This window comes from Anas platyrhynchos, chromosome 18 (assembly GCF_047663525.1).
Source record: "Anas platyrhynchos isolate ZD024472 breed Pekin duck chromosome 18, IASCAAS_PekinDuck_T2T, whole genome shotgun sequence".
NCBI lineage: Eukaryota > Metazoa > Chordata > Aves > Anseriformes > Anatidae > Anas > Anas platyrhynchos.
Genome location: NC_092604.1, coordinates 13432714 through 13459562, shown reverse-complemented (window position 1 = coordinate 13459562; position 26849 = coordinate 13432714). Strand labels below are relative to the sequence as shown.

General features: G+C 51.7%; 5 protein-coding genes across 15 annotated transcripts in view; 3 read left to right on the top strand and 2 right to left on the bottom strand.

Moving 5' to 3' along the window:
* GAPVD1 (GTPase activating protein and VPS9 domains 1) overlaps positions 1-12453 on the bottom strand; it is a 29733-nt gene extending 17280 nt beyond the window's left edge. For 3 of the 10 annotated variants that reach the window (XM_072025289.1, XM_072025284.1, XM_072025291.1), the window contains exons 1-9: positions 11184-11332; positions 8342-8430; positions 7406-7617; positions 6157-7000; positions 4832-4918; positions 3696-3830; positions 3385-3574; positions 2413-2493; positions 795-955 (exon numbers count right to left, since the gene is read on the bottom strand). In XM_072025289.1, the coding sequence (XP_071881390.1) occupies positions 795-955; positions 2413-2493; positions 3385-3574; positions 3696-3830; positions 4832-4918; positions 6157-7000; positions 7406-7590 (1683 nt within the window). In that variant the 5' untranslated portion in view covers positions 7591-7617; positions 8342-8430; positions 11184-11332. Of the gene's footprint in view, positions 1-794; positions 956-2412; positions 2494-3384; positions 3575-3695; positions 3831-4831; positions 4919-6156; positions 7001-7405; positions 7618-8341; positions 8431-8484; positions 8602-11002; positions 11154-11183; positions 11333-12221 lie in introns of those variants that run through there. The other 7 variants (XM_072025292.1, XM_072025294.1, XM_072025286.1 and 4 more) reach the window with 6 other exon arrangements.
* A 151-nt stretch (positions 12454-12604) lies between these two features.
* Positions 12605-17083, top strand: HSPA5 (heat shock protein family A (Hsp70) member 5). The gene is made up of 9 exons (XM_038164939.2): positions 12605-12964; positions 13108-13247; positions 13443-13674; positions 13940-14077; positions 14323-14435; positions 14522-14912; positions 15232-15469; positions 15666-15833; positions 16198-17083. Exons 1-9 carry the CDS (start codon positions 12620-12622, stop codon positions 16758-16760), a joined length of 2328 nt encoding a protein of 775 aa, XP_038020867.1. The 5' UTR covers positions 12605-12619; the 3' UTR covers positions 16761-17083.
* Positions 17084-17900: 817 nt separating this feature from the next.
* On the bottom strand, positions 17901-20462 carry RABEPK (Rab9 effector protein with kelch motifs). 2 transcript variants are annotated; one of them, XM_072025295.1, is made up of 7 exons: positions 20305-20462; positions 20088-20233; positions 19847-19999; positions 19543-19704; positions 19051-19200; positions 18529-18675; positions 17901-18269 (listed from the first exon to the last, which is right to left on the bottom strand). In XM_072025295.1, exons 1-7 carry the CDS (start codon positions 20358-20360, stop codon positions 17977-17979), a joined length of 1107 nt encoding a protein of 368 aa, XP_071881396.1. In that variant the 5' UTR covers positions 20361-20462; the 3' UTR covers positions 17901-17976. The 2 variants fall into 2 exon arrangements, with proteins under 2 accessions (XP_071881396.1, XP_038021083.2); XM_038165155.2 differs by having other exon boundaries at positions 18529-18678; positions 20305-20461.
* PPP6C (protein phosphatase 6 catalytic subunit) lies at positions 20430-23753 on the top strand. The gene is made up of 7 exons (XM_027471060.3): positions 20430-20590; positions 20718-20813; positions 20897-20962; positions 21128-21269; positions 22228-22307; positions 22443-22652; positions 23458-23753. The coding sequence occupies exons 1-7, from the start codon at positions 20516-20518 to the stop codon at positions 23704-23706; spliced, it is 918 nt and encodes a 305-aa protein (XP_027326861.2). The 5' UTR covers positions 20430-20515; the 3' UTR covers positions 23707-23753.
* Positions 23754-24006: 253 nt separating this feature from the next.
* ARPC5L (actin related protein 2/3 complex subunit 5 like) lies at positions 24007-26579 on the top strand. Its single transcript, XM_038164941.2, has 4 exons — positions 24007-24197; positions 24271-24343; positions 24705-24881; positions 26005-26579. Exons 1-4 carry the CDS (start codon positions 24058-24060, stop codon positions 26065-26067), a joined length of 453 nt encoding a protein of 150 aa, XP_038020869.1. The 5' UTR covers positions 24007-24057; the 3' UTR covers positions 26068-26579.
* The last annotated feature ends 270 nt before the right edge of the window (positions 26580-26849 follow it).

Sequence of the window (26849 nt, the reverse complement as noted above, 5' to 3'; positions counted from 1 at the left end):
ACAATCAAGCTCCTAACATTCCATTTGAAAAAACACGTTTATCTCCAAAATTAGAGCCTGGAGGGAATGTAAGGTAACCAAGACATGAACATAAGGCAAACCCTGGTAATAACAGGCCCACCAGCTCCTCCTTACTCCGTCAGTCTGATGTAATATGGAAACTGATGGTTACACAAGACTGCAGAAGGAGATAATCCCAACTAGCAAGCAAAGCAGTGAAGATGAAAGCAGAATGCTGTTCTACGCCTGCTGAAAGAACAGGCTAGAAAACCAGCCTTAACCTAAGTGACATATTTTGAAGGCATTCATGGCAACATGACCACAGCTCCACCCTCACAAGAAGCTGGGCTTGTGTGATTCAACTCTGAGCTGCCAAAAACATCAGGATCAGCGTTCCTGTGCTGTTATTCACATACGTCACTTGATGCAGAGGACAAAGCACACAGGGAGGTAATAGAATTAATTTATTCAGGCTCAGAAGAAACAGCCCCAGTTTGTTAAGCATGTTAGATGACAAAGCCTCTTCATAAAACTGCCAGCTTCATTTTTCCTGCGTTAACATACTGTTTTTCACAACTCGCAGATATGCTAAGGGAGGAGAAAAAACTTCTAACGTGTGGAAATTTGAAAGCTAAAATACCCACGTTCAGTAACACAAACAAACAAGTGAAGATTTTAATCAGTGTTTTGAACATATTATCTGAATTTAAGCATCACAACTTCATTGTTCTACTATTAAAGAACACAGAAGCTGTATTTTACAAAATATCTAAGCTGTAATAGATTTTGCATACCTCATTTTCTGACATCATTCCTGGAGTAATCTGTGGACCTGTTCCCAAAGAAATCACCAGCACTTCTTCCGGCTGAACTTCTGGGATAGTCTCCTGCGAGGATCCTTCGTGATCCCCATGCTGATCCATTAGAATATTTGATCTACTTCTGCTACGAGTTGCTAAGAAAGTGTTTTGAAATATCAACATTAGAAAGCTGTTCCTTGTTTAGGGAGAAAAAGACAATGCAATGGAAATACAGAACTGCAAAGTTTTGAATTAATAACATGCATACTCATACATTTATAAAATGCCAAGTCTTAATAGAATTTGAGAGATGGAACCAGTGTTTAACATTGAGTACTGAACTGTGAAAAAGGACACAACATAAAAATTGAGAGAAACATCCTGTTTGTTTGTCACATCCTGTTTGCCTGCACAATTTTTACACCAAAGATTAGCACAAATTTCAGTAACTTTAAAGGGTCCAGAGTTTTGGCACGTGAAATCAAAAATGCAACCAAGTAGTAACAGTGAATTTCATGTGGTGGTAGCTGCAGAGGAACTCCCCAGCTATATACACTTGGAAGTGGGAATATGATGTCTGCATTCATTTTGTAAAAAAGTCTACTCCATCCATATAATTCAAAGGAATCGAGGAAGATACTTATGTTTTAAATATTTTAAGAACCACATGCTATTTCTTCCCTCTTTAACTAGTAGTCATACATGCCCACACAACCTAGAAAAAACATCTGTCCTTAGAAGAGACTGCCACTGATCTAGTAGATAGGAAAAGTTTAAAAAGCACCCAAAAAGAAACAAAAAGATCTCTTGAAAAATAGATTCTGCATTTGTAGAATTGTGTGTTCCAATCACAGGAAGACCCTTAATAAATAAGTTGAGAACATTCTGTTAGGCATTGGAATGGGCTTCCCAGGGAAGCGGTTGAGTCACCATCCCTGGAGGTCTTTAAAAGACGTTTAGATGTAGAGCTTAGTGATACGGTTTAGTGGAGGACTGGTTAGTGTTAGGTCAGAGGTTGGACTAGGTGATCTAGGAGGTCTCTTCCAACCTAGACGATTCTGTGATTCTGTGTGATTAGGAAGGCTTTTACCTACAAAAAAGGTCTAGGTTCCTGTGGCTTAAAAATGATGTTTAATTAATTTGCATTTTAAGAGGAAAAACTTCTAAGTAGAGAAAATTTATTCTAGCAGGTGTCTCAAATGCAGATCCACAAAATCAACATCAGGTATTTTATTCGGATTATTTGGTGACTCTTTATTAGTCCTTTCAAGTAGCCTTATTTTCATGTTTGACACTGTGGAAGGAAAAACACCCACAGGGAATTAACATTGCTAAGTATGGCAGCATGACACCAGTTAATTTTTATTTGGTCCAAGGAAAACAAGGCAAGTGTGCAGAACTAACAGCCAAATTTTCATTTTAAAATCATCCACAAATACACATACGGTATTCTTAAAAACTACACGTACATAAAGAATGAGTTTCATAGAGAAATCAATTAAGAAATCTGAAAAAGAACTTATTTCCAAAGTAAACCAAAAGCATGCTTAAGTATGACAGTTGTGTTATAAATAAGTTTCACAGAAAAGAACAGAAAGAGGGCATTACCCACCAAAAGGGGTTACTAGAGTTATATGAGCTGAAAGATTGGTGGCAGAAGTATCCCAGGCAGTAATGGCTGCCAATTGCTGTCCTGGATTTCGAAAGCATTAAAGTAAAACAAAAGAAATCAAAACTTTGAGTAACAAAACTATTTTATATCATAAAATAAATCCTGTTGTGCCACTACTCTATAGGCCTAAGATCAGAACCATTCAGCAGCAGAGTTAAAACAACATGGGATAGGTTTGTTTTGGGGTTTGTTTTTCTGTGCCACGTATCTGTCTGTATATATTTTGATCCTGCTAAAAACTAACACCAAATGTCTCAAATGAACAGAAATATCCCATTTGGTCATATCCACATAAATACACACTGACGAAGACTACCACACCTCTTATTTTAAGAAAAAATATTGTTAAAATAGAAAAGTTCAAGATTCAGAAAACCTATTCAAAAACAGGAAGAAAAAAAATGCATTACAGTATCTTAACTACTGAAACTAGATTGGGCAAATAATGGAGAATGAAGAGATACTCTGTTCTCAACACATACTCCAAGTTCTACTCTTTTTCTTCCTCCTCTGCATTTGCTCCCTTCTATGATACAATCACTTTAAACTTAGTCTGCCCCACTAATTAAATGTCATAGCTTCCCTCTTACCACTTTCCTAAGCAATCTTCCCTCCTAGATCTGCTTTCCATCTTCAAACTTTCCCCTTACTATCCTTGCACTAGCCTAACAACTACTCCAGAATTCTTCTCCAGTTCAGTCCAGAGTGGGAAAGCTCACGACACTCACATCAGAAAGTAATAAAGATGCCTGGCTATCCATGCAAAAGAAAATTCTCTATCATCTACAGACTAAAAAGTAGGACCAGAAAGTGTAGCCAAAGAATAATCCTAAGAAAATTATTAAAAAAAAAGGTAAAGGAAATATATCACAGTATCAGAAATCATGCAGAAAGTCTGTTTGCTGTCCTTACCTATTGGTAAGCGATTTTTTTTGTTAGCTGGAGTGGTTGCAGGAGAGAGCTGTGGGGTATTGTACGGAGTCATTTCAAGGCTGCTGCTTTTCCCTGGTTTGTTCTGGGGCAAGTTTGCTAACAAGTTTTCCAGAGCCATCCGATCTTCTTTAAGTTGATCACTTGACATCACATTCCGCATAAAACCAACCTACAAGTTTAGAAGTAGCGTGGGTAAGAATTTCAGTGTGAATTATCAGCCCTGTTTATCCAGTCTGTAAACACAGGGGTGCGAGTTTATATTAATTCTATTTAGGAACTTAAGATATTACCAGACTCGTCAGCTGGCTGTATGTCATGTAAACCACTGTTCTACTCAGCCCCTCCAGAAGATTAACTGAAGACATTGGAGGAGTTTCAACTGCACGCCCATCAATAACTACATCCAGGAAAGCAGCAACACAGCTCTGCAAGGGAAGAAGTTTTGAAATGAAAGACCATTTACCAGTGGTTGAAAAGAACGTAAGTTATGACAAGAGCTAAATAGTTTACATAATAACATTAAGTTTTGCTTCCTACTTTTAACATCGTGGGATAAAATACCATGCATTATTAAACCCACTGAAAGGCAGGTAAGGAAAGTTTTAGTACTTCCTGCAATCCTTCTCTGCATTCAAAAGTGCTACTTAAGTGTTCTTACAGTTTTTGAAGTGTTTCATTGCAGAGCAGCAGTTTCAGATCATAAATACGAATTAAACTGTTTATGGCAAAGAAGCTGCCCTTTCCTAAAGGATCTGCTGAGCACAGATTAAAAGTGAAACAAGGAAGCATCACACAGTATCACTTTCTAATCTGACTGAACATTACCTGTACAATGAATGTGTAACTTCACATGATGACTGAAGAGCATTTTTAATTAACCAAGTTACACAAGCAAATTAAGTGTATGGTTTTTGTTTGTTTGTTTTTAATATATGACAGTACATCAAAAATCATTAGTTTTGTTGTTCTGATGAAGCTAACTGCTATGGAGGAGTCATACTAACACATGAAAAGGCAAACAAAAAAGCAAAACAAACACGGAACAGAAGTTCCTTGTGCTAACAAATTACTTTTTAAACACTAGATTTCATACAAAAGTTGTCTGCAGATCTAAGTGTTTTCTTTCGCATCAGTAAAAAACTGACAGTAATTCAGCATTTCAGTTTAAAAGGTAACTTGCTTTAATTTCTTTTCTGTATTTTCTTTTAAGAAGTATGATTTCAAAGTAGAAGTGAGAATCCCTGAGCCTTAATTCTAGTACTCAAGATTTTGTTCCCAGCTCTGTGCAGCATTTAATCTGCTTTTCAGAACATGGAAATCCTAAGTTAACTGCTTAGCAAGTGCTTTGCAATGTCAGAAAAAAGAGGCTGCAGAAGGATGAAGTATACACAGGAGAGTCTTGGTTTTTTGAAGACTGGACTCTTACTTTGTCAAATTTAGCAAGGTTGTTCTTCATACGTGGATCCCCCTCTTCAGAACCAGTCATTGCCAATTGCTGCAGAAGTCTCCCAACCTGAAATGAGAAAAACTATGAGGAATAAGTATTGCAAAACATCATCGCAATGAACCCTGTTACAAAAATTAGTTAAGGCAACTCCTCCATTCTACGTTCATTTTAATGTAACACTAGAAATACTTTTGGTTGATTGGATAGTTTTGTGTTTGCTTTTAGGGCAAAAAAAATGCAAGCATATAAAAAAAAAAGCAGTTGTTGCATTTAATAAGAAAATCTGCATGCATGGTATGCCATGAGTATCCATACTTCCTTCGCAAGAACAAAGCATGTTTGTTTTTACAACATGACCTAGATTCAACTCTCAATTCCGATTATCTCAAAGCCAGAGATTTTAAAAGGCTGTAGGTACTTTACTAAGTGTAAGTGGGGAGAAAAACAAAACAGGGAAAAGTCTAACTCTTGATCAGAGAATATACTCCTTATTAATCACCAACTACAACCTACTCTCAGTTTTAAAGAGCCAATTGCAATCTGCTGCAACAGGCAAGCAGCGGCACTGGACGGGACTAACAACGTATCTGAAAACCAATGCAAGGCCCTGGCAGTAACAGTGTCGTGAGTAAACTTCACTGGAATGATTTTCTGTGGGGATCACCGTCCACTTCATAGACATTTAAAAATAGGTTTTGTTACTTGTGTGGGGCATATCCTCAGCCAAATGAGACTCACTTAATGCCTGCAGCCCACACCTCTATACACTAGCATTAAATTGTCCAAGTATTCACACAGACAAAAATTTGCCGTGAGGGCTGGGGAATACTCTAATAAAAGAGTAGACAGCTACACAGTTACATAGTGGTCACTACTGCTTGACAAGAGGTTTTTTTGTCAGAAAAATATTTAATTACTTTGTTAAATACCTGGCATAATACTTAACGTTAGAAAGAAGAGCACCGTGTTCGTTTACATATATTCCAGAATTCATCTTACAGTCACATTTACACTTTATAAAAGCTATTATGAAGAATGGAAGCTAAGTACATTTGCAACTCTTGCAAGAGAGAAAGGAATACATCCTATAACATTTTAAAAGCGAATATTTTAAGCAAACAAGCAGATAAACTTTAGAACATGCCTTCTCAGCAATGACAAATATTGTATTAGCATCTGTCTTGTAGATCGGAGGTAGAGCACTCTACCTTTAACACAGTACCCCCCTGTTGCAGTAGAGAAAAAAAGGCCAAGGACATTTCTTTCAGATTTTTTTTTTAATATTAGCTTAAAAGGAGTCATACCTGCATCAGATTAAATCTTGCCACCTCGTTTATGGGAGCATCAGAAATTATCCCGTACTGCTCTGGGTTAACAATCGCAGGACAGATGAAGCATGCTAGCAGGAGATCTGTGCACATTGCTCTGACCTCTCCGACCTCCAGCCTGTCTACACATGAGAGTGTTTTGTACATTTGTGACACGATCCATCGCAAGCTGTGTGGAAAACAGTACGTGTTTTGTTTGAGATAGCCTATGAATTTGTTCACCAAGGTCACCAGTTTGGCCTCATTGGAGTCGACCATCTCTTGAACTCTTTGCTTGAACTTTTCTGTGCCTTTCTCTCCAAACAACTTTTCCTGTTGTACCGGAGAGAATCTCTCAATTAATTTGTTTGGATCAGTTTCCAGGTGGTCTTCATCTTCAACCAGAAGCTGCATGATTGGCTCGTGTAAAGTTGCAGTAAGAAAAAGTTTTGCAGAAAAAAGTCCTTCAGAAAAAAGTTTGAATAAGATGCTGAATGCACAAGTACCTCGTCTCAACAGCCGCCTGGGGTTGTCACTTTCCTTAAGTTCAAATTCGATCAAGTAGCGAAGGACCTGGAGGAGGTAGCTCTCGTCCTCCGGCATGATGCAGTTGCCATAAATGGAGGTGAAGACTGTGTGGATGACGCCCTGCGTGTTGTCCTGGTTGAGCTTCTCTCCGGCAACCAGACAGGATGCAATAAGCCTAGGGTTCTCTCTCAGTCTGTTTAGGAATTCTCCATAAGCAGTCTCCTGAAATCCCAACTGCTTGTATCCATCCACAAACTGCGTGTCCTCCAGGATTTTTGCATGCTGACAGCATTCAGCAGGAGAAGCCTCAGCACTTTAAAGAAAAACACAGAGACAGCGTAACTCGTAAGCAAACAAATTTACCAGAAGGCATCACCGGGTCAATCTGCTAACAAGGGTACCACCAAGGCAAAAAGTCTTCCCGTACAGTTAACCCAAACTATTGCCATATTCAGGAACAAGGACAGTTTGCTCACATAAACTGTGGACAGAAGTAAAATACACATATGAAATGGGGGTAACTTAAACAGACAACAAGCAAGCCTCAGGTGAGTCAGATACCCTAGCTTAGATTTGTTTTAAAACTTCACTATTTTGATAGTCAGCACAGCAATGGACTAGAGATAATAAGAGAAAAATCTGAGAGATTTGCTGCAATTCACAGAAGTTTAGAGTTTTTTCTACCCACAAATTCTCCACCACCACCCCGCCAAGTCACCTTGTTATGATCAGTCTGTCCAAATTAATTCTTTGCTGCTTGGAAATCCATGCTGTGCGGTACAGCTTTTCAGCTGTCTTCAATACATCCGCATTGAGCCTTTGAATCAGCTGCTTTTCTGAGTTCACATACAGTCGTTCCTGCTTGAGGTGATGAGCCAGTGTGTGTATATCCAGCTTCACCATCTTTGACAGTGGACTACACAGCACTCACTGAAAGAAAAGGGGAAGAAAAAGGTGAATTCCAACACTTCCAGGAACTAGCTTTGTTGGCCCCAATGAAGCAATAAGAAGGCTATAAGCTTAGCAGTAAATATTTCCGTGCATTCAATCAAGAATAAATATATAGTTAATGCTCAGAAAGCAAGTAAGACTCCCACACAGTCTGGAGTCCTAACACACACACACACACATACAACCTGGCTCTGTTCAGCGAGCAAAAAGAGCATCTTTAGGAAAGAGCAGACTACCACAGAACAACGCTGTTATCATTTGTAACACCGCCTGAAAAAAACAAACAAAAAAACAACCAAACAGTGTGGGTCTTGCAGAAATACCACCTAACATACAAAGGATTTGGGCATCTCCGCGTGATACAGTACCACAGCCAGTAAATAAGCAGAGATGTGTAAGCACTGAGTAACCGTGGCAAGTTTCACGCGGCTGTGCAGTTGTTTTTTGTTTGTTTTTTTTTTTTTTACTTCTCCAAACCACCATGGCAAACCTCAGGACCTGTGTACAAGAAAAAGGGAGCAGCAGCATCCGTGGCTTTACAGTCCTCCAGAAAACATAAACATGTTGACAGCTAACAACTGCTGCTGAAACACACCTCTGCAGATGAGGAACATCTCATTCATTCTTATTACCAGTTTTTAAAAATTAATTATTTTGAAATCACACAAACATAGAAAGTAACAGTGCAAACAACTGTCTTCACCTTCAGTGTCTGGCAGAGGGCTGAGAACAGCAGAGCTGTGACGCTGGTAGCTCGACACATACGGCGCTTCAGCAGGCTTCAGGCTGGCTCTAAAGAAAACATGCAGCATGGTCAAAGAAGAAAATAAAATCCCCCGAACCTACTTAAGCAAGATGCAGATGCTGTTCCTCTGTTGGGATACTGGTATGAACACAGCCTAACCTGAAAGGGAAAACTCTTCTTCCGTGAGTACACCTATACAGTGCACTGCCCCCCTAAAAAAAAAAAAAAACAACAAAAAAAAACTCTTCCCATTATGATTAGTATAAAAGGACAACAGCTGTATTCTCTACCCTTCCCACGCTGCACAACATTCACTCCGTGCCAGCGCTCAGGACAAGAGCTTTAAAAAGCAATTAGCCACACTTACGTACTCGGTAACGCGCTGCAGAAGGCAAGGTTAGACAGACAGAGCAGCAGCAGCTTCAGCTGGTACTAATTCCGGAAAGTTGTTTATCAGATTACCTTATCGGTTTCTCACAAATAAAGAAGCTGTCCATAATTACCCAGTTACCTCGTTTAAAACTATCATTCATCAAACTTGAAATGAGAGATGCCTGCACGTAGTCGTATAAAAGAGAGCTTAGGAAATTTAGGTATCTGGCAATCTGATGTGTCTGAAGAAACAACAGGTACTAAATAACTCCTGCTATCTGCCAGCTATTTTTCAATCCCGGTAATCTCATTTTGATAGGAAAACACTTCATATTTCGTAAGGCTGCTCGGAAAGCTGCTGAAAGCTGTGGCACGGTATGAAAAACTTATCACAGCAATTCAAGCAATTCCACTTTGTGACGCTCCACCGAAACCACAAAGATTGTGAGCTGACAGCTTCTAAGATGTTTTGTCCTGCCATCAGCGTGACCTAAGTTTATTAGGACCCAAGACAACCTCTGCCTTTGATAAATATGGGACTAAACATGGGATTGCTTCTCATGTTTAGAAGTCCTGGGAAACACTCTCATAAATCTTCAGGTACTGAACCTACAGAGATGTGGTTTTGTACCGTGGCACACAGAAACAAGTGACACCTCCATTAAATATTTCTGTGATTCAGTTGACAGAAAAGAGATTAAGCCAAGCCACAGTTACTGCCAGTACACCAAATTCTCCCTCCTCCAACGCCTCCTGCTCAAGGTTATTTGCTCCTCCTGAGTCTAGCTACGCAAGACTCAACTTCCAAAGCAAGTTTGGGCAGATCTAATGTAGGCAGGGCAGGGCAAGGCAAAGCTGAAATCACTCCATCTTACTGAAAAAGAATTCCAAAGCAGGGCTGAACAACTTCCATACTAGCTTACCCCGATGAAAATCTCTTTTTCTTTGGTAATATTTATAGTAACAACTAACAAGCCTTCTGTATACAAGCTAACAACTCACCTCCCAACTTTGAGCAAAAACAAGCAAACATTTTTCAGCAGGAGAGTTCACCATGACCTCAGATCTACCCACTGAACTCTCACGTTGCAATACTCACCATCTCAAAACAGGTCCAACACACACCATGCATTTCAACCTGCTACAGTGGCTGTCAATACTAACCTGAAACTCTTACTTCAAGTTTGTGTCTTTGAAAGTGGCTGCTCTGCAGCCAACACGCAGCACAGTGCCTACGCAGTAAGATCTACGTGCAACAAGCTCCTCGTTTCCCATGCCCCTAACAGGGCTTATCAGGAGTGCTCAGGCTCGGCTGGCTCCTGAGCTGTCAATTGCGGTATGATTGCATTGCGCAAAAATCCACAGGAGCACGCAGCCAGGCTAAAATGTGCTCCGGCTGCCTGTGCTGTTGGAAAGAGGGGTTCCCCTTACATAATGAGTCATACTAATTAACTTTCAGTCAGAAGAACTTGAAGTCACTGACAAAAACAACCCGTTCCCAGCCTCCCGTCTTGAGACCAGTTCCCATCTTCACCTCAAAACGTCCCAGCGCTGCAATCCACCGTAAAGGGGGCCTGTCAGCACAGCCTGCACACTCCAGGACCTGATGCATCACACACCGAAACCTTCACTTACAGATCCTCAAGCGCTCTGGAACCCCCCCCAGAAGGAGCAGCTCCTAGGAGCGTTTCCTAAAGTCACCGTCCCGTCTGCTGCCCGTTTTTTGGAAGCGCAGCATTTGGGATTTCACGGACTGTCCGTGCCATGCCCCCCTCCATCATCTTCAAACCGCAGCTCCTACCCGTGAGTCAGCTGCATCGCCCACAAAAGCAGCCTGCTACCTAGCCTAAGCACAGCATCACCCGCTCGGGGTGGGAGCTGCTCCCAGCGGCACCGCCAGCTCTTCCCTCGCAGCACGGTATCATGACTTTGCAAGAACAAGCACAGACACCCGCTCGGTCGAGCTCTCCAGCGCTAAGACCCTATTAGAAAGAATTAAAAACCAAAACAAACAAAGAAGGAAGTCCCGGCGCGCTGCGAGCCGCGAGTTGCGGAGCTCCGGAACGCGAAAGGCGCCGCGCTGCCGGGGCCGCCCCCCGCCCGCTGCCCCCGCCGCGCCGAGCAGGGAGGGCCGCGGGGCAGCCCCGAGCCGCACCGGGGCCGGGCCCCAGCCGCCCCCCTCGGGGCCAGCCCGGCCACGCCGCCCCTGCCCCTGCCCCTGCCCCTGCCCCTGCCCCTGCCCCGCACCTCCTGCCCGGCGCGCTGCCTCCTCCCGCTCGGCTCCCGGCAACGGGCAGAGCTCGGCCAGGCCCGGGCTGCCGCCCGCCTGCCCTCCCGCCGCCCTTCCTCTTCCTCTCCCCTTCCCCTCCCTTCCTCCCCTTCCTCTTCCTCCTCCTCCTCCTCCTCCGCCCCCGCAGCGCGCCCCTACCCGGCCAGCGCCCCGGCTCCGCCGCCGCCCGGCTCCCGCTGCGGCCCCGCGCCCGGCGCGGCACTGCGCAGGCGGCGGGCGGCGACGCCGCGCTCCTGGGACGCGGGGCCCTGGGACTTGTAGTCCCGCCGCCGGGGGGCCCGGGCCCTTCCCCCGCGGCCTCGCATCGCCGCCCGAAGCAGAAAGCAGGAGCGTGCGGCAAGAGCCCGGGCGGGCCCCCTGAGCCTGCCCCGCGCGGAGCAGCGTGGCCGGGCCAAGGAACAAGCGCAGGGCTCGCACCCTGCCCGGCCTCAGGCAGCGCGGGGCCGTGCCCGGTGCCTCACGACGGGGCCCAACGACCGCTGAGGGCACGGCCTGAGGGGCGGCGAGCACAGCGCTGGGGCTGCCAGCCCCACCGGCACGGCTCAGCCTCGTGTGTGTGCCGCTAGGCTGGTGCTTGCAGGAGTGCTAGGGAAAAGTAGAGAGTTGGACATCACTTAGTAAATGAGAGTGTGTCCTGACAGAGAATTTAAGCAGCTTATTCTTCAAGAAGAAAAACTAAAGGGAATCACAGACACCTCAGCGGGGCCGTTTGCAGTGTGACGGCAGCGGGCTCGCAGGGAGCTCACCCGGGCACAGCCCCGGTCACGGCACACGGTGCCAGCTGTACCCACGGCTCCTCACGGCCCAGGGCTGACGGGCTCCCGGGTGCCCGGTGGGTCAGGACGGGGCATCCAGGCCTCAGCATGGGGCCGGTGTTGTTTAGGTAGGAAAGCAAATCCCTGAGTCACTGCAGCTGCTTCTGTGCCTAAATCATCTGTAAGGCTCCTCCAAGGGCCAGCTCAGCACCACAGCCGCCCATTTGCACTTTTTATCTGTTATTCCCTGAGCTATTACGTGTGTGCCTCCTTCTCACTGGCGCAGGTGCCGCCTTGCGTTTTCCCTGCTGATAAAAGAGAACGCCTCATGTAATTGATGTCTAAAAGGCCAACTGATGCTTTACAACCAACCACAGCAACCGAACTACAGCAAAAAAGCGTTTATCGAGCCTGCACACACCCCGTGTGGCCAACTGCTGCGCCCGGTCCCACGCAGCCGGCTGCCAGCATCGCCCCCGGCAGCACCACAGGCACCGGGGGCGTTCCCGGCCTCGCCCCCCCAGGGGAGCTGCCACCGCCCAGCCCGAGGCCTGGAGGCACGAAGCCGCCCCCTCGGCTGCACGAGGCCCCCTGGGTACCACACGGGGACACTGGGCACGGCCGTGCTGGGGCTGCCCCTCTGCACGGGGTGCCCGCTGGCCTCCTCAGCCACCTCAGGTGACCAGGCTCCGTGCGCCGCCCCCGCCGCTCCCTCACGGCGCGGCCCGAGGGGTGCCCCCCCCCCCGGCGGTCCCGTCCCGCCCGGTGCCGGCCCTGAGGCGCGAGGCGCGGCGGGCGGGGCGGGGCCGCGCGGTCACCATGGAAACTTCCAGAACGTCCCCCCCGGCCCCGCCGCGACGGCGTCCCGCGGCCAATGGGCGCCCTCCGCTTGGCTCACGCTTCTCCGCTGATAGGCCCGCGGCGCCGGGGCACGAACCAATCGCGCGGCGGGAGGGGCGCGCGCCCGGTGTGTCAGAGCGGCCGCGCGCTCGTCGCCAATCGCGGAAGGCCAGCTTAGTGGCAGCCGACCAATGGGCGCGCTCCAGCGAGGGCTCCGCAGCCAATGGCGAGCCTCCACGCAGGAGTAACGGAGGGTATATAAGGGCGGCCGGCGCGGCCTGGGCGCTCAGCGGCAGTTGGCGGCGAGGCGCGGTCGGTGGCACGGTACGGACGGGGCGGGGGGGCCGCGGCCTAGCGTCGGGCCTGGGCGGGGGGTGGGTGCTGGGGTGGGGGGGCGCGCTGAGGGCCGGAGCCGCCGCGCCCCGCACGTGGCGCCTCCATTTTGTGACCTTTTGGGCTCCCGGCAGGGCGGCGAGGGGCGAGCGGCCGGCATGAGGCACCTCCTGTGGGCGCTGCTGCTGCTGGGCGCCGCGCGGGCGGACGACGAGGAGAAGAAGGAGGACGTGGGCACGGTGGTGGGCATCGACCTCGGCACCACCTACTCCTGGTGCGTGGGGGGCTGCGGCCGGGCGGGGCTGGGGGGGGCTGGAGGCTGACTGCGGGCTGGGGGCCTGGGAGAACGGCTGGGGGGGGGGGAGGGAAACGGTGGAGCACGGGGAGGGGGAGGGGAAGAGCGGAACTTGGGGGGAGGGGAGGGAGGGGAAGGCCCCCGTGCCGCCTGACGGCTCCGCTTCTCCCGCAGTGTGGGCGTTTTCAAGAATGGCCGGGTGGAAATCATTGCCAACGACCAGGGGAACCGCATCACCCCGTCCTACGTGGCGTTCACGCCTGAGGGGGAGCGCTTGATCGGGGATGCCGCCAAGAACCAGCTGACGTCGAACCCCGAGAACACCGTGTTCGATGCCAAGCGGCTCATAGGCCGCACCTGGAACGACCCCTCGGTGCAGCAGGACATCAAGTACTTGCCCTTCAAGGTGCGCCTGGTCACAGGGTGGTGGATGGAGGTGGGGGGGGGTCAGATGAGCAGGCTGCAGATGCTGCCTGCTTTCTCTCCTGCTTGAGAAAAGCAAGGCCTTTAAATCAGCGTTTTTATGAGCAACCCTGTGGCTTTTATAGCTTTCTATTCAGATCAACGCTCATAAAGGATTTACTGAATCATCAGAGAGAAAGAAGCAATCTGACAATTAGGAATAGCTTCAAGAATTGCTGGAATATATGACACTGTCTCTTTCTTCTCAGGTTGTTGAAAAGAAAGCCAAGCCCCATATTCAAGTTGATGTTGGCGGTGGACAGACAAAAACATTTGCTCCTGAAGAAATTTCAGCTATGGTCCTGACAAAGATGAAGGAAACCGCGGAGGCTTACCTGGGGAAGAAGGTGAGCTTAGTGCTGCTAACAGGAACTTAAGGCAGAGGTGCCTTACGAAACTGAAGATAACTGGGCAGAATCTCAGGATTAAGCTTGCTGTCATAAACTTTGTTCGGTGCTTAGGTGGCTCAGCTGATTGTGGGGTTTTACATAAGGAACAATGGGCTACTTGTTCCAGGCACTGCTGCGCTCATTTCTGAGGTGTGTAGCTTGTCCTTTATTTTTCTGATAATTTCCTCTTGCTCTTCCTGCAGGTTACCCATGCAGTTGTTACTGTGCCAGCCTACTTCAATGACGCTCAGCGCCAGGCCACAAAAGATGCTGGTACCATTGCTGGGCTGAACGTGATGCGGATCATCAACGAGCCGTAAGTAGCCTCAACAGCTCTGCCCGCTGGGTGTCTGGGGGTGGGGCCTGGTGATCAGTCTGCTGAATTTGTTACTCCCTAAACAGAACAGCTGCTGCTATTGCCTATGGATTGGACAAGAGAGAGGGTGAGAAGAACATCCTCGTGTTCGACTTGGGTGGTGGGACTTTCGATGTCTCCCTCCTCACAATTGACAATGGAGTCTTCGAAGTTGTGGCTACTAATGGAGACACTCACCTGGGTGGAGAAGACTTTGACCAACGTGTTATGGAACACTTCATCAAACTCTACAAAAAGAAGACCGGGAAAGATGTCAGGAAGGATAATAGAGCTGTGCAGAAACTCAGACGGGAAGTGGAGAAAGCAAAGAGAGCCTTGTCATCTCAGCATCAAGCCAGGATTGAAATAGAATCATTTTTTGAGGGAGAAGATTTCTCTGAGACACTTACTCGAGCCAAGTTTGAAGAACTGAACATGGTAAGCTTAGAAAATGAGTTAAATTGCCTCAGCCCCTCCCAAAATTGCTGCTGGTGAATGCACAGGACTTCACATTGTGCCTTTGTTACACTTCAGCAGAATGCAAATAACTTAGTTCAAGTAGCAAGTTATTTATATTCTAAAAAGCGGAAAACCATTGCTTCCTGGGGTATCTGGGGCTGTACACGTTACTGACAAATAAGTTCTCATCGAGGCTGAACACAGCCTTGGTGAGCTGACTCAGCAGTTCTTAGTGCCCTAAGCTTGGGACTAGGCATGTGGGAATAGAGTCTCACTGTCCGAACTCTTGTCTTTCCAGGACCTGTTCCGTTCTACAATGAAGCCTGTTCAGAAAGTTCTGGAAGACTCTGACCTGAAGAAGTCTGATATTGATGAGATTGTTCTTGTCGGTGGCTCTACTCGCATCCCCAAAATACAACAACTTGTTAAAGAGTTCTTCAATGGCAAAGAGCCTTCTCGTGGCATTAATCCAGATGAGGCTGTAGCCTATGGTGCAGCTGTTCAGGCTGGTGTTCTCTCTGGGGACCAAGACACAGGTAATTAAATCTTCAGGTAATTGCATCTTTACTGTCACTCTCAAGAGTGACTGAAGAGCAGGTACTGTTACTGCCAAACAGTGGTGGATGTGAATTTCCTGAGTTCTGTATTTGCCTCAGACTGTTGCAATGAATGCACTCCCTCAAAGAGGAGCTGAAGTCGCTCACATTCTGCCCCTTGATCTGTTTGTTGCAGGTGACTTGGTCCTGCTTGACGTGTGTCCTCTGACCCTTGGTATTGAGACAGTTGGAGGTGTGATGACTAAACTGATCCCAAGAAATACTGTGGTTCCCACAAAGAAGTCTCAGATTTTCTCCACAGCTTCTGACAACCAGCCAACTGTGACAATCAAGGTCTATGAAGGTGAGTGCTGCCCGTGTCCCCTGCAGCAGCTGCAGGTACTCCCAGATGCATACACCTATCCCTGGCTCTGGCTGTTACCAGACCAAGGCAGCTCTGAGCAGCATCAACGGCTGCTCTGCAGATCAGTTCCCAAAAGATCAGCTCTCAAACATGGTTACTCCATGGTTGTGTTCTGAAGAGCTTCTCTTTAGAGTAAGAAAGAGGTGATAGCGTAGGCATCAAGATGAACGTTGAGATGGAATTTAAAACCTCAGCTTTGAAAAGCATGTAGCTAAAAGCTAGTGGTTTTGCAAAAAGTGCAAACCATGGGTAGCAAAGAAAACTGTCTAATTGTGACCTATCTAATTGTGTAATTGTCTTCTAGGTGAGCGTCCCCTCACCAAGGATAATCATCTTCTGGGAACTTTCGATCTGACGGGAATCCCTCCTGCTCCTCGTGGCGTCCCACAGATTGAAGTTACCTTTGAAATAGATGTAAATGGAATCCTCCGCGTCACAGCTGAAGACAAGGGCACTGGGAACAAAAACAAGATCACAATTACGAATGATCAGAATCGGCTAACACCAGAAGAGATTGAGAGGATGGTTAACGACGCTGAGAAATTTGCAGAGGAAGACAAAAAGCTTAAGGAACGCATTGATGCCCGGAACGAGCTGGAGAGCTATGCCTACTCTCTGAAGAACCAGATTGGGGACAAAGAGAAGCTGGGTGGCAAGCTGTCATCTGAAGACAAAGAAACAATAGAGAAGGCAGTAGAGGAAAAGATCGAGTGGCTTGAAAGCCACCAAGATGCGGATATCGAAGACTTCAAATCAAAGAAGAAGGAGCTAGAGGAAGTCGTTCAGCCCATTGTTAGCAAGCTCTATGGAAGCGCAGGCCCCCCTCCCTCCGGTGAAGAAGAAACAGCAGAAAAGGATGAGTTGTAGATACTGGCATCCCTGAATGTTGTGTGTATATATTGGACTCAGGAACACTTGTTTAAAATATTGAACTCCTAATTTGGAATGTAACTCTGAATCTTCACTCGTGAGTGGAGCTGGAAATGCTAGCCCAAAGTGGCTGTTTACTGCTTTTCGTTAGCAGGTGTTTGTCTGGGGAGGGAAGGGTAGTGGGGGGGGGCGTGTAAATGACAACAGGGGTGTAGAAGTACTGGCCATGGAAGCGTTCTATTTAACAACTCGGTCATGTGAATTTGGTGTAGAGCTTTTCTACCTGAAGTGACCACAATAAATTTGTTATTTACACTGGATTTTTGTAGCTTGGACTTGCTGTCACCTAGCAGCAGCTGCTCCTCATGGATGGAGGGGACCTTAGGGGTGGGTAACCACTGACACAGTACCTCAGGGTGACACTGCCCTGGGAGGGGATAAGCTGTAGCAGCTCTGCTGGCTGCCGGGAGCTGAGCTTTGGCTGCAGGACTTAATGCAAAGAAAGCTGCCAAGGAAAGGTGCTGGCGAGAGCTGTGACTATGCTACTGGTTGCTGCCAAAAGCTGGGTTCAAGCTCCTTCTGCACAAGGAGCCTGCTCCACCTGTGGGGAAGTGCCCAGCAATCAGCTTCAGCAGCCAGACCCCTGCCCTGGGTTGGGTGAGACTCCTCACCCTCACCTACTGCTCCTGGAGTGCGGCTGTGTGAGCATGGGGGAGACTGAGCCCAAAGCTCGCTCACAAGGCCTGAACCCCAGCTGCAGCAGGCTCTGAAGCAGCTCCTTGCAGCTCAGGCTCCCTCGGTAATGACAAAGTCTCTCACATTGCAGGAACAAAGCCCAGCTCCTCTGCCTGCTCCCCTGCCTGTGGTGTTTTCCTTGGGGTGGGAGACAGGTGGCCCTACACGCTCATTTTCACAGTAGTGGCAGCTAAACCCCTTTAAGTACCCTTCAGAAAGCTGTAGGTAACAGTGCCCTGCAGGTTTCCGTGGCCAAGCAGGATGCTGAGAGCTGCCTTAGGGAGAAGCTGCCCAGAAGCAACGTGTTCCAGCTGCTGAGGCTCTTCCGCAGCCTTGCCAAGGGACAGGAGCTGTGAGTGCAGGGAGAGCGGCTGTACCCAGCTGGGAGCACGGAGCCACCCCTGACAGCAACACCGTGTTTATTGCAGGGCAGGGCCTTGCTCAGGCACTGCTACAAAACCTTCCCGGGCCCGCCCCGCTACTCGATCAGGGTCACCAGGCAGTCCCTGAACATCTCCCCTTGCGTGTCCATTCCCCCAAACACAAACAGCAGATGCAGCGCTGGGTCCTCCCCACAGCCCTGCTCCTCCTCCTCCTCCTCCTGGCTCCCCAGCAGGAGGTCAGCCTTGCCCCCCGCCGGCTCCTCTTCGGCTTCCTCTCCCACAGCGCCAGGGCTGCCAGGGGCGCGCCAGGGGATGACGCACATGGCGTGGTCCAACCTCCCAGCGGGCAGTGGGGACTCAAAGCGCAGGAGCGTCCACCGCTGCTCCCCTGCAGAGCAAAGAGAGGCGATCACAGCATAAACAGTGCTTTGGACTCAGAGAAGCGTTGCTGGAGCGGTGCCATCACCGTGGACCAGTCTGCACCATTACACAGCCCTAAAAACCAGCAGAGAGAGGCAGCCGCAGCGTTTGGCCTCGTGCTGGTACAGCCCCAGGGCAATGACACCGACTGCAGAGAAGATGAAGCCCGGGAACGGAGGGCTGTTTGCAGACACTGCATTTACTGCCACGCCCTGAGCTCTCCCTACCCATGTGGTATTTGTGCGTGGTGTCCAGGGCCCCGGCCGGGCCCATGCCCCCGAAGATGTACACGTGGTCCCTGAGCACTGCTGAGGCGTGCGACGCCCGTCCCCCAGGGACATCACCGCTGGCTCGTATCTTAACCCACGTCAGGTCTGCTGTGGGAGGAAAACAACACAAAAATAGTAATGCTCAGCAGGACTGAAATATTTCATGGCTACCCCAAATCATAGTTTTCAACTACCCCAAATCATAGTTTTCCTTTATTTTAAAAAGGGTTCCTGTAGGTTTTGCTTTTCTGAGCTCAGGAAATAATTGTTACGTGTTTGAAAGAGAAAGCAAAGCCAGCTGCAGACTACTCGGTACTACTCTGCGAAAAGCAGCAGAGCCAAGCTGAGCAAGATGTGGCAGCACACAGACCTCACCTTCCCTGCCCACCACACTGCAGTGACCTTTTAGTGAAAAGGTCTCCCTGAGAGCAAAGTGCACCACCACAGCTCCTGCTCTGAGGAACCTGCATCCATCCTTACCTGTATCAATGCAGAACAGATCATCGTAGAAAACATCGCCAGCTAAACCGCCGTGTATGAGGAGTTTGGTCCCGACTGCCACCATGACGTGCCCGTGCCGGGGGGACGGGGGATCGCCGCGGGTGTCAGGCTGGGACCAGGTACAGGTGGCTGCAACAGAGCACAGCCGTGTGAGGGAACGGCTCTGGGGCTCCCCAAACGAGCAGTGCCGCAGCCTTGTTGATGCCTTCCTTTGCTGCATGCGGGGCCAGAGGAGTGAACAGAGCAATAAGACTGGGCGAGAACACCCATGGCACTGCCATCCCATTGCTATTTTGGTCCAAACTCCCAGTTCCAGTACAAAGATCAGAGCAGCAAACAACCCCTGTCCACCCACTTAAGCTGGCAGCCAAGGCAGGATCCCAGTATTCGTGTATCCTTGAGGAGCTCAGAACGCAGACCTGCAGCCCAGAGGCTGCTCATTTCCACCCTCTGACAACAGCCCAGAGGTACCTGTGTCGAACACATGAAGCTGCTGGTCTTGGACAGGTTCTGCTCCCTTGTCTCCCCCTCCGAAGACGTACAGGCGGTCCCCGACAGCTGCCAAGGATGTGTGGAACGTCCTGGGCAGTGGCGGGGTGCCAGCCACCGCAGGACTCTCCCAGGTTCCTGTTTCTGATTGAGACGTTTCATCAAGAAAGCAACACAGCAGGGGGGTGGGAACGGAGAACACCCCCGGGCCTGAGCCGGGGGGCTGCCGGGGCTGCCACCAGCCCACAGCCCCAGTCCCCCAGCCCTGCCGGTGCCGGTCACTCACCGGGGTCCAGCGCCTGCACGCAGCTCCTGTTCCCGGCCTGGTCGGCGCCGCCGAAGACCCAGAGGCGCGGAGGGCGGCAGGGGGGCAGGAAGGTGGCGTGCTCGTAGCGCGGCCGCAGCCCGCTCCAGCCGGCCTGGGCCCAGCGCAGGGACCCTGCGGGCACCGCCGGCGGCGTCAGCGCCGTGAGGGCCCCGTGGGGTCCCGGTGAGGGCCCCGCCGCCCCCCTGCCCCCGGCGCTCACCCAGCTCCAGGACGTGCGCGTCCGCGAAGGCGCCGTCGGTGTCGGCGCCGCCCAGCAGCAGGACGCGGCCGGGCCGGGCGGGCAGCAGGAGGCAGCCGGGCCCCACGCGCCCGCTGGGCCCCGCACCGCGAGGCCGCAGCCGGTACCTGCGGGGAGGCGGCGCTGAGCGGCGGGAGGGTACCGGGGGGTGTCGGGGATACCGGGGGTCGCTGCTCACCACTTGGCCGCCTGCGGGCGCTGCCCCGGCTCCAGGGGCTCCAGCGGCGCCCCCATGGCGGGGCCGGGCCGGGCGCTGCCTCCCCGCCCTCCCGGTGCCCGCCGCCGGAAGCGCTTCGCTCCCCTCCCCTCCCCCTCCGCTTCCGCTTCCGCTCGGTGACGCCTCCCGGAAGCTTCGCGCTCCGCTTCCGGCCCCGAGCCGCCGAGCCAAGATGGCGCCGCTGGACCTGGACAAGTACGTGGAGATCGCGCGGCTCTGCAAGTACCTGCCCGAGAACGACCTCAAGGTGCGGCCACTGCGAGCGGGCACCGGGAGCGGGAGCGGGGCGGGCACCGGGCCGGGGCGGCGGCGGGCACCGGGCACTGGGGGCTGGTGGCGCCGCCCCTCCTGACCGAGCCCGCCGTGCCCCGCAGCGGCTGTGTGACTACGTGTGTGACCTGCTGCTGGAGGAGTCCAACGTGCAGCCCGTCTGCACGCCCGTCACGGTGTGCGGCGACATCCACGGCCAGGTAACGGCCCCGCCGCGCCGCACGGCGCCGGCCTCAGCGCCCGGTGCCCCCTGCCCGCGCTGAGCCCCGCGCCCTCCCCGCAGTTCTATGACCTGTGCGAGCTGTTCCGGACCGGCGGGCAGGTGCCGGACACCAACTACATCTTCATGGTACGTGCGGCCCCTGCTGCCCCTCCCCGCTCCCGGTGCTGCTGCAGGCACGGCAGCCCCAGCACCCACCCGGTGTCCCTGGGGCGCCCGGTGCCTCCGGGTTCCTGTCGGGAATCCCTGCCCCGCCCCTGTCTGTGCGTTCACCGATGTGTTTTTGACTTGCAGGGTGACTTTGTAGATAGAGGTTATTATAGTCTCGAGACTTTCACTTACCTCCTTGCACTAAAAGCTAAGTGGCCTGATCGTATCACACTGTTACGGGGCAATCATGAGAGCAGGCAGATAACGCAGGTGTATGGATTCTACGGTAAGTGCTCACCCAAAGCTGTCTGACTGGGGGTTGGCGTGCCGGGACCCAGTGCCTCTCCTCTCCCTTGGGAGCCCGCTTTGAACGCGGCACTGCGTGGGGCTTTTCCAGAACTGGGGGGAAATGGACTCAATAAACCTTTAACATTGTCAACGTGGTTGTTGTGCTCGTGAAGTAGAGGTGTTCTAGGCCAGACCTCGCCCACCCCTCCCTCCAGTGTCTGTGTTTCTGTCTGTGCTTCTGTTTGGCAATGCGCTTCGGTGTCTGAATGAAAGGTTCTGCACCAAACCCTGCTGTTACCGAAACTCTCCCTGTGTAAACCAAAAGTGTCCGTGTGTGGAGTTTGCTGTGGAGGCCGTTCATTTATTGTCAACAGTTCCCATTTGGGAAAGCCCTGGACAAGAAGTGAGCAGCAGAACGACTGCTTGAAAATCTGGGGGAATTGAGTTGCTTGGAAAATTATTTTGTTCCGTGGTGTGAGGCTTTGGTAAAATCTGGGAAATCCTGGGAAGTAGCGTAACACCTGCAACAGGGAGCAGAGAGCACGGGCTGTGACGTGTGTCCAGCTGGGTGACTGCCACCAAGAGCACCAGTAAACGTTCACCAGTCAGCTCAAAAGGGACATGTGTCTGCCAGCTTCAGTGTCACGTTGTACGGCTCCAAAAGCTGCCCTTGAGCCGAGGGGTCTGTGGGAAGCAGGGAAAGCGTCGGCTGCTTGAGCCCCCGGTGTCTGCACGTGGTGCTCTGCAAGCAGAGAGCTGCAGCACCGGGGGCTGCTCCCCGCTGCTGGATCCACTGCTGCTGCTCCTGACCGGGGTTTTGTTTGCTTGCTGGCTGCTCGGGTTTGTGTTGTGTGTTTTTGTTGTACGCCTGACTTTCCAAGTTCTGTTGTGTTGCCTCTGACCTTACTGCCTGAACTTCTGCTCCGCTGAGAAGGAAAAACTTGTCTATTTAACAGATGAGTGCCAAACCAAATACGGCAATGCTAACGCGTGGAGGTACTGCACCAAAGTCTTTGACATGCTCACAATAGCAGCTGTAAGTGTAAACGCCCCAGGAGCCCCCCAAGCAGGTCATCTACATGCGACCTCCAGCACTGGTGGCCGCTAGGGGTACCCCGGCAGCGTGCTGGGTTTGACTGAAATACTGAGTGTTTTGCGTGCCTCTCCCCAGTTAATAGACGAGCAGATCCTCTGCGTGCACGGCGGTCTGTCTCCAGACATCAAGACGCTCGATCAGATCCGAACCATCGAACGCAATCAAGAAATTCCTCACAAAGGCGCCTTCTGCGACCTGGTGTGGTCGGACCCGGAGGACGTGGACACGTGGGCCATCAGCCCGCGGGGGGCAGGCTGGCTGTTCGGAGCCAAGGTGACGAACGAGGTGAGGGTGCTGCCGCGTGTAACTGTGGGTGTGGGACACGCTGCTTGGGGGCTGCCTCGGCATTTACCCTGGCGGTGAGTGGACTGGGGCACTGCAAGGGGAACTGGCCTCGTGGGGGAACTGCAAGGAAGCTGAGGAGGAGGAGGAGGTTTGCTCGTGCCTTGTTGTTGCCCCTTTAAGCCCACTTGAAAAGAGCCAGCTGTTTGATCCTAAAGGCAGAGAGAGAACTGCCAAAGGCCAGAGCGCTGACCTTGCTTTTACAAAGTGCAGTGCAATGAGACCAACCATACTGCTGGGGAGGGCGCAGAGAACTTGGCGAGGAGCTGGGAGAAGACAAAGATACCATTTCCTTAACAATTCTTCACGTAACTTTTGTTACTTTGCAAAGCAGCGAGCAGACTTCTCGAGGCTCAGACATTTTGATGTTCCCAGGCTTCTGAGCCAGTGATGGTACAAAATCCTTGTGCTGCTCCTTGTTCTCTGGGGCCTTCCCACAGAGGAAGGGCTGACATCTCTGACAGCGCAGCCTGAGGCATCCCGCCTGCCTCTGAAATGAGCGGTTCGCACTGCTGAGGGTTCAGAACCCCAGCGTGCCCTCTCAGTGTGCACCGAGACAGAGGTTTGCTCGTGGCACTGTTGGTGCTGTGCTGCCCTGAGGATCTGCACAGCCTGAACATGATAGAGGATTGGGAAAGAGAGAAGCCCTGGGGTGGGTTTGTGCAGCAGGGCTGCAGCTGGGGGCTGCCCAGGGGCTGTGGGTGCCGGGCACAGCGTGCGGAGCGCTCAGGTTCCTTTTCCCCCGCAGTTTGTTCACATCAACAACCTGAAGCTGATCTGCAGAGCGCACCAGCTGGTTCACGAAGGCTACAAGTTCATGTTCGACGAGAAGCTGGTGACCGTGTGGTCCGCCCCCAACTACTGCTACCGCTGCGGGAACATCGCCTCCATCATGGTGTTCAAGGACGTAAACACGAGGGAGCCCAAGCTGTTCCGCGCCGTGCCCGACTCGGAGCGCGTCATCCCGCCGCGCACCACCACGCCGTACTTCCTCTGAGCCCCCCCCCCCCCAATACATTTTTATTGCGCACTTTGCTGCCCCAACGCTGCCTCCTGCCTCTGTTCCCGTTCCGTCGCCGAAACCGGGGCGCGGCCCGGGGCTGGTCCCGGCCCCCCCGGGGAATTTCAGAGCGCGAGGCCCGGCCCCGGCCCTGCCCGGGGGCGCTCCGGGCTCACACCGGGGCCGTGCGGCCGGGGGGGGGGGGGGAGGGTCCCGGCGGCTGGGTCCCGGTCCCGGTCCCGGTCCGGGTTCCGATTCCGGTTCCGGCTGCCGGTCCCAGGGGGCGGTTCCGGTTCCGTTTCCGGCGGGCGGGTTCCGGTTCCGGCGGGTCCCGGTTCCGGTTCCGGCATGGCGCGGAGCACGCTGTCGTCGCGCTTCCGCCGCCTGGACGTGGAGCGCTTCGACGGGAGCCGCTTCGAGGACGAGCCCGAGGAGGCGCCGCCGGCAGAGCCCGAGCCCGGCCCCGAGGCGGAGGCGCTGCTGCGGCGGTATCCTTGGCGGCGGGGGGCGGGGGGGGGCCGGCGCCGCGCCCGTTGCGCTCCTTGACTCGCAGCGCCGCAGGGGGGACGCGCTCAGGGCCCTGCACGCCGCCCTGCGCAGCGCCCCGCGCCTGGCAGCCAGCCCCGACACCAAGGTGAGGGGGGGGACGGTGGGGAGGGGAGGGGAGGGAAGGGGAAAGGAAGGGCGGCCGTGCCCAGATGGGTGGCCGGGAGGCTCAGGGGGAGCACAGCAAGCAAACCGTGCGTAACGCGCGGGGGTTGGTGCAGCTCAGCGGGCAGCTCGCTCTGGTGGCTCCTCTGAGAAAACAGCACCAAAACGCCCGCTTTGAAAGGCCTCCCCTTCTGCCTTCTCCCTGTGTCAAGTGAAGGACGTTCGCCTGCTCGGCACAACAAACAATCAAACCGCCCTCCAGTGCAGCCGCTGCGCCCCTGAGCGCACCCAGCACGGTGTGGGGACTGCGCCCGGCTCTGATGTCGTTTTCCTTCCCTTTGCAGGAGCAGGCGCAGGGAACCATGCTCAAAGTGCTCATGGCTTTTAAAAGCAGTGAGATAGAAGAAGCGGTGAACTCCTTAGACGGAAATGGCATTGACTTGTTAATGAAGTATATTTATAAAGGATTCGAAAAGCCAACAGAAAATAGCAGTGCAATATTACTCCAATGGCACGAAAAGGTAGGTGTCCCCGCCGGTGCCCTCTTGGCACAGCCGCGGTCAGCACGGCACCGCCAGGGACAGCCCCTGGGAGGAGAAGTTCTGCTGATTTCCTGTAGCTGAGTGTGTGGCTGGGGGGGCTCAGGTCTGGCCCCTGCCATCAGCCGGGTGCTTCCAGCACACAGACCCAGCTCACTGGGATCTCGTGAGCCTGCCTTGTTTGTGCAGTGAGGGCTTCTGCCATCTCTGGAAGGATTCTGGTGGCAGCCGTAGTGGTGCTGCCGGCTGTTCCTGTGAGTTGCTCGTAGCGAGGTAGGGGAGGGCACAGGGAGGACCAGGAGTGCTGACAGCTGACGGGTTTTTGTGCTGGGCGAGGCACCTGCAGCAAGTGTTCTGCGGACGCTACTGCAACTACTTCAGACGCCCCCAGCTGCACAGGTTTTAGCCGCAGCACTGGCTGCCAGCACCTCTCCTAGGGAAGACAACCCGCAGGAATGCTGCAGTTCAGGGAGCTGCCTGCGCCGTGGCACAGCCTGCTGCTGAGGCCCGTGGCATTTCCCAAAAGCACGCTGCCTTCCTGTGTTATGTTCAGGCAGAAGAGATGTAATGGTGACTCCAGCCATTAGCAGCTGTCGCAAGCCTCACAGAACAGTGACAGGGGAGGAGGAGGAAGAGGAAGGTTCTCGGGAAGGAACAAGTTTCTGCTTGACTTGTTTTTTGTTGTTCTTTCTACTGGAGCCTGTTTTTGGGTAACCGTGGGTTGGTGCTCCCAGTGTGTAACATTACACAACACTGTCCTGACTGGAAAGAAGTCAGTGCTCAGAGCGTGTGGCCACCTGTAAGCATCTCTTCCTTCTTGTTTTGAAAGGAACAAGGTGAGGCAGAAGTAGGCTGGGCAGTATTTAAAACTTTGCCTTTGCCCTGCCTCTTGGCACTGCTTGCTTAGCCTGGAGGCAGCTGCGTGAGTTAAGCGAGGGATGCGCACGGTGTGTGTGATGGAACACTGCACCGAGAGAACGCTGCCCAGCCTGCAGAGAACAGCGCGGTTTGGGGTCTCAGAGGAACTTTCAAATGCCTGCAGTGCCTGCACGGGGGCTGGCTGTGTGACTGGGAGTAACGCCTCTCTCCTTTCCCATCCCCACAGGCACTAGCAGTAGGTGGACTAGGTGCCATAGTAAGAGTTCTTACTGCAAGAAAGACTGTTTAAAGACTGTTAACGAACCATGATGACGATCAGTTTTGGACCCAGAAGAAGGAATTAGCTGAAACAACACCAGTCCATCCTCATTAGAGATTGCAATCTACTGAACTACTCCAGGAACCTCCTCTTGGAATGCTTTTAACCTTAAAGGTGGGGAAAGTACAAAGGCATTCCTGTATATTCTGACCACCAAATACAGGAGCCAAGACATTCTCCTGCTCCCTTTAAAAGGCAGAGAGAAGGCAACCTCCTGCCTGCTGTTACTGTAAGTGAGCAGGTGTTCTCAGATGCTGCTTAATTTAAGTGTGGTGATAGCAGATCCTGGCTGTGCTGCTTAGTTAAGAGGGCCTTAGCGGATGCAAGATTCTGACAGCTTATGAATGGGAGAAGTGGTTACTAGAAAGATGGTTTTGTGTGTGCACACATACAGATGTATGTGGTCAAAGGACTAGTTGGGCTGTGGGGTTGGTTTCATTGTAAAGTGCCTGCTGCGTTAATAAAGTTCTTGGATCATACAAGTTTAGTAACGTATTTTTGGCTTAATCCTAAGTGTGACACATCCAAAACCAGTACAGCAATTCTAAGCAAAGGGCCCGCCTCTACAAGAGTGCTCTGCTCTCCACTTCCTTACAAAGTTTGGCATTAAATTACTAAAGGTGCAGCTATTCAAACCAGCGTCATCTCAAGCAGCAGTTCGGAGCAGCCCAGGTAGGAGCATTGTTTGCAGTGCAGAGTCTGGGCCTTGCTTCTTTTGGCACAGCCCTGCCTGCTCCACCTGAAGCAGCTGC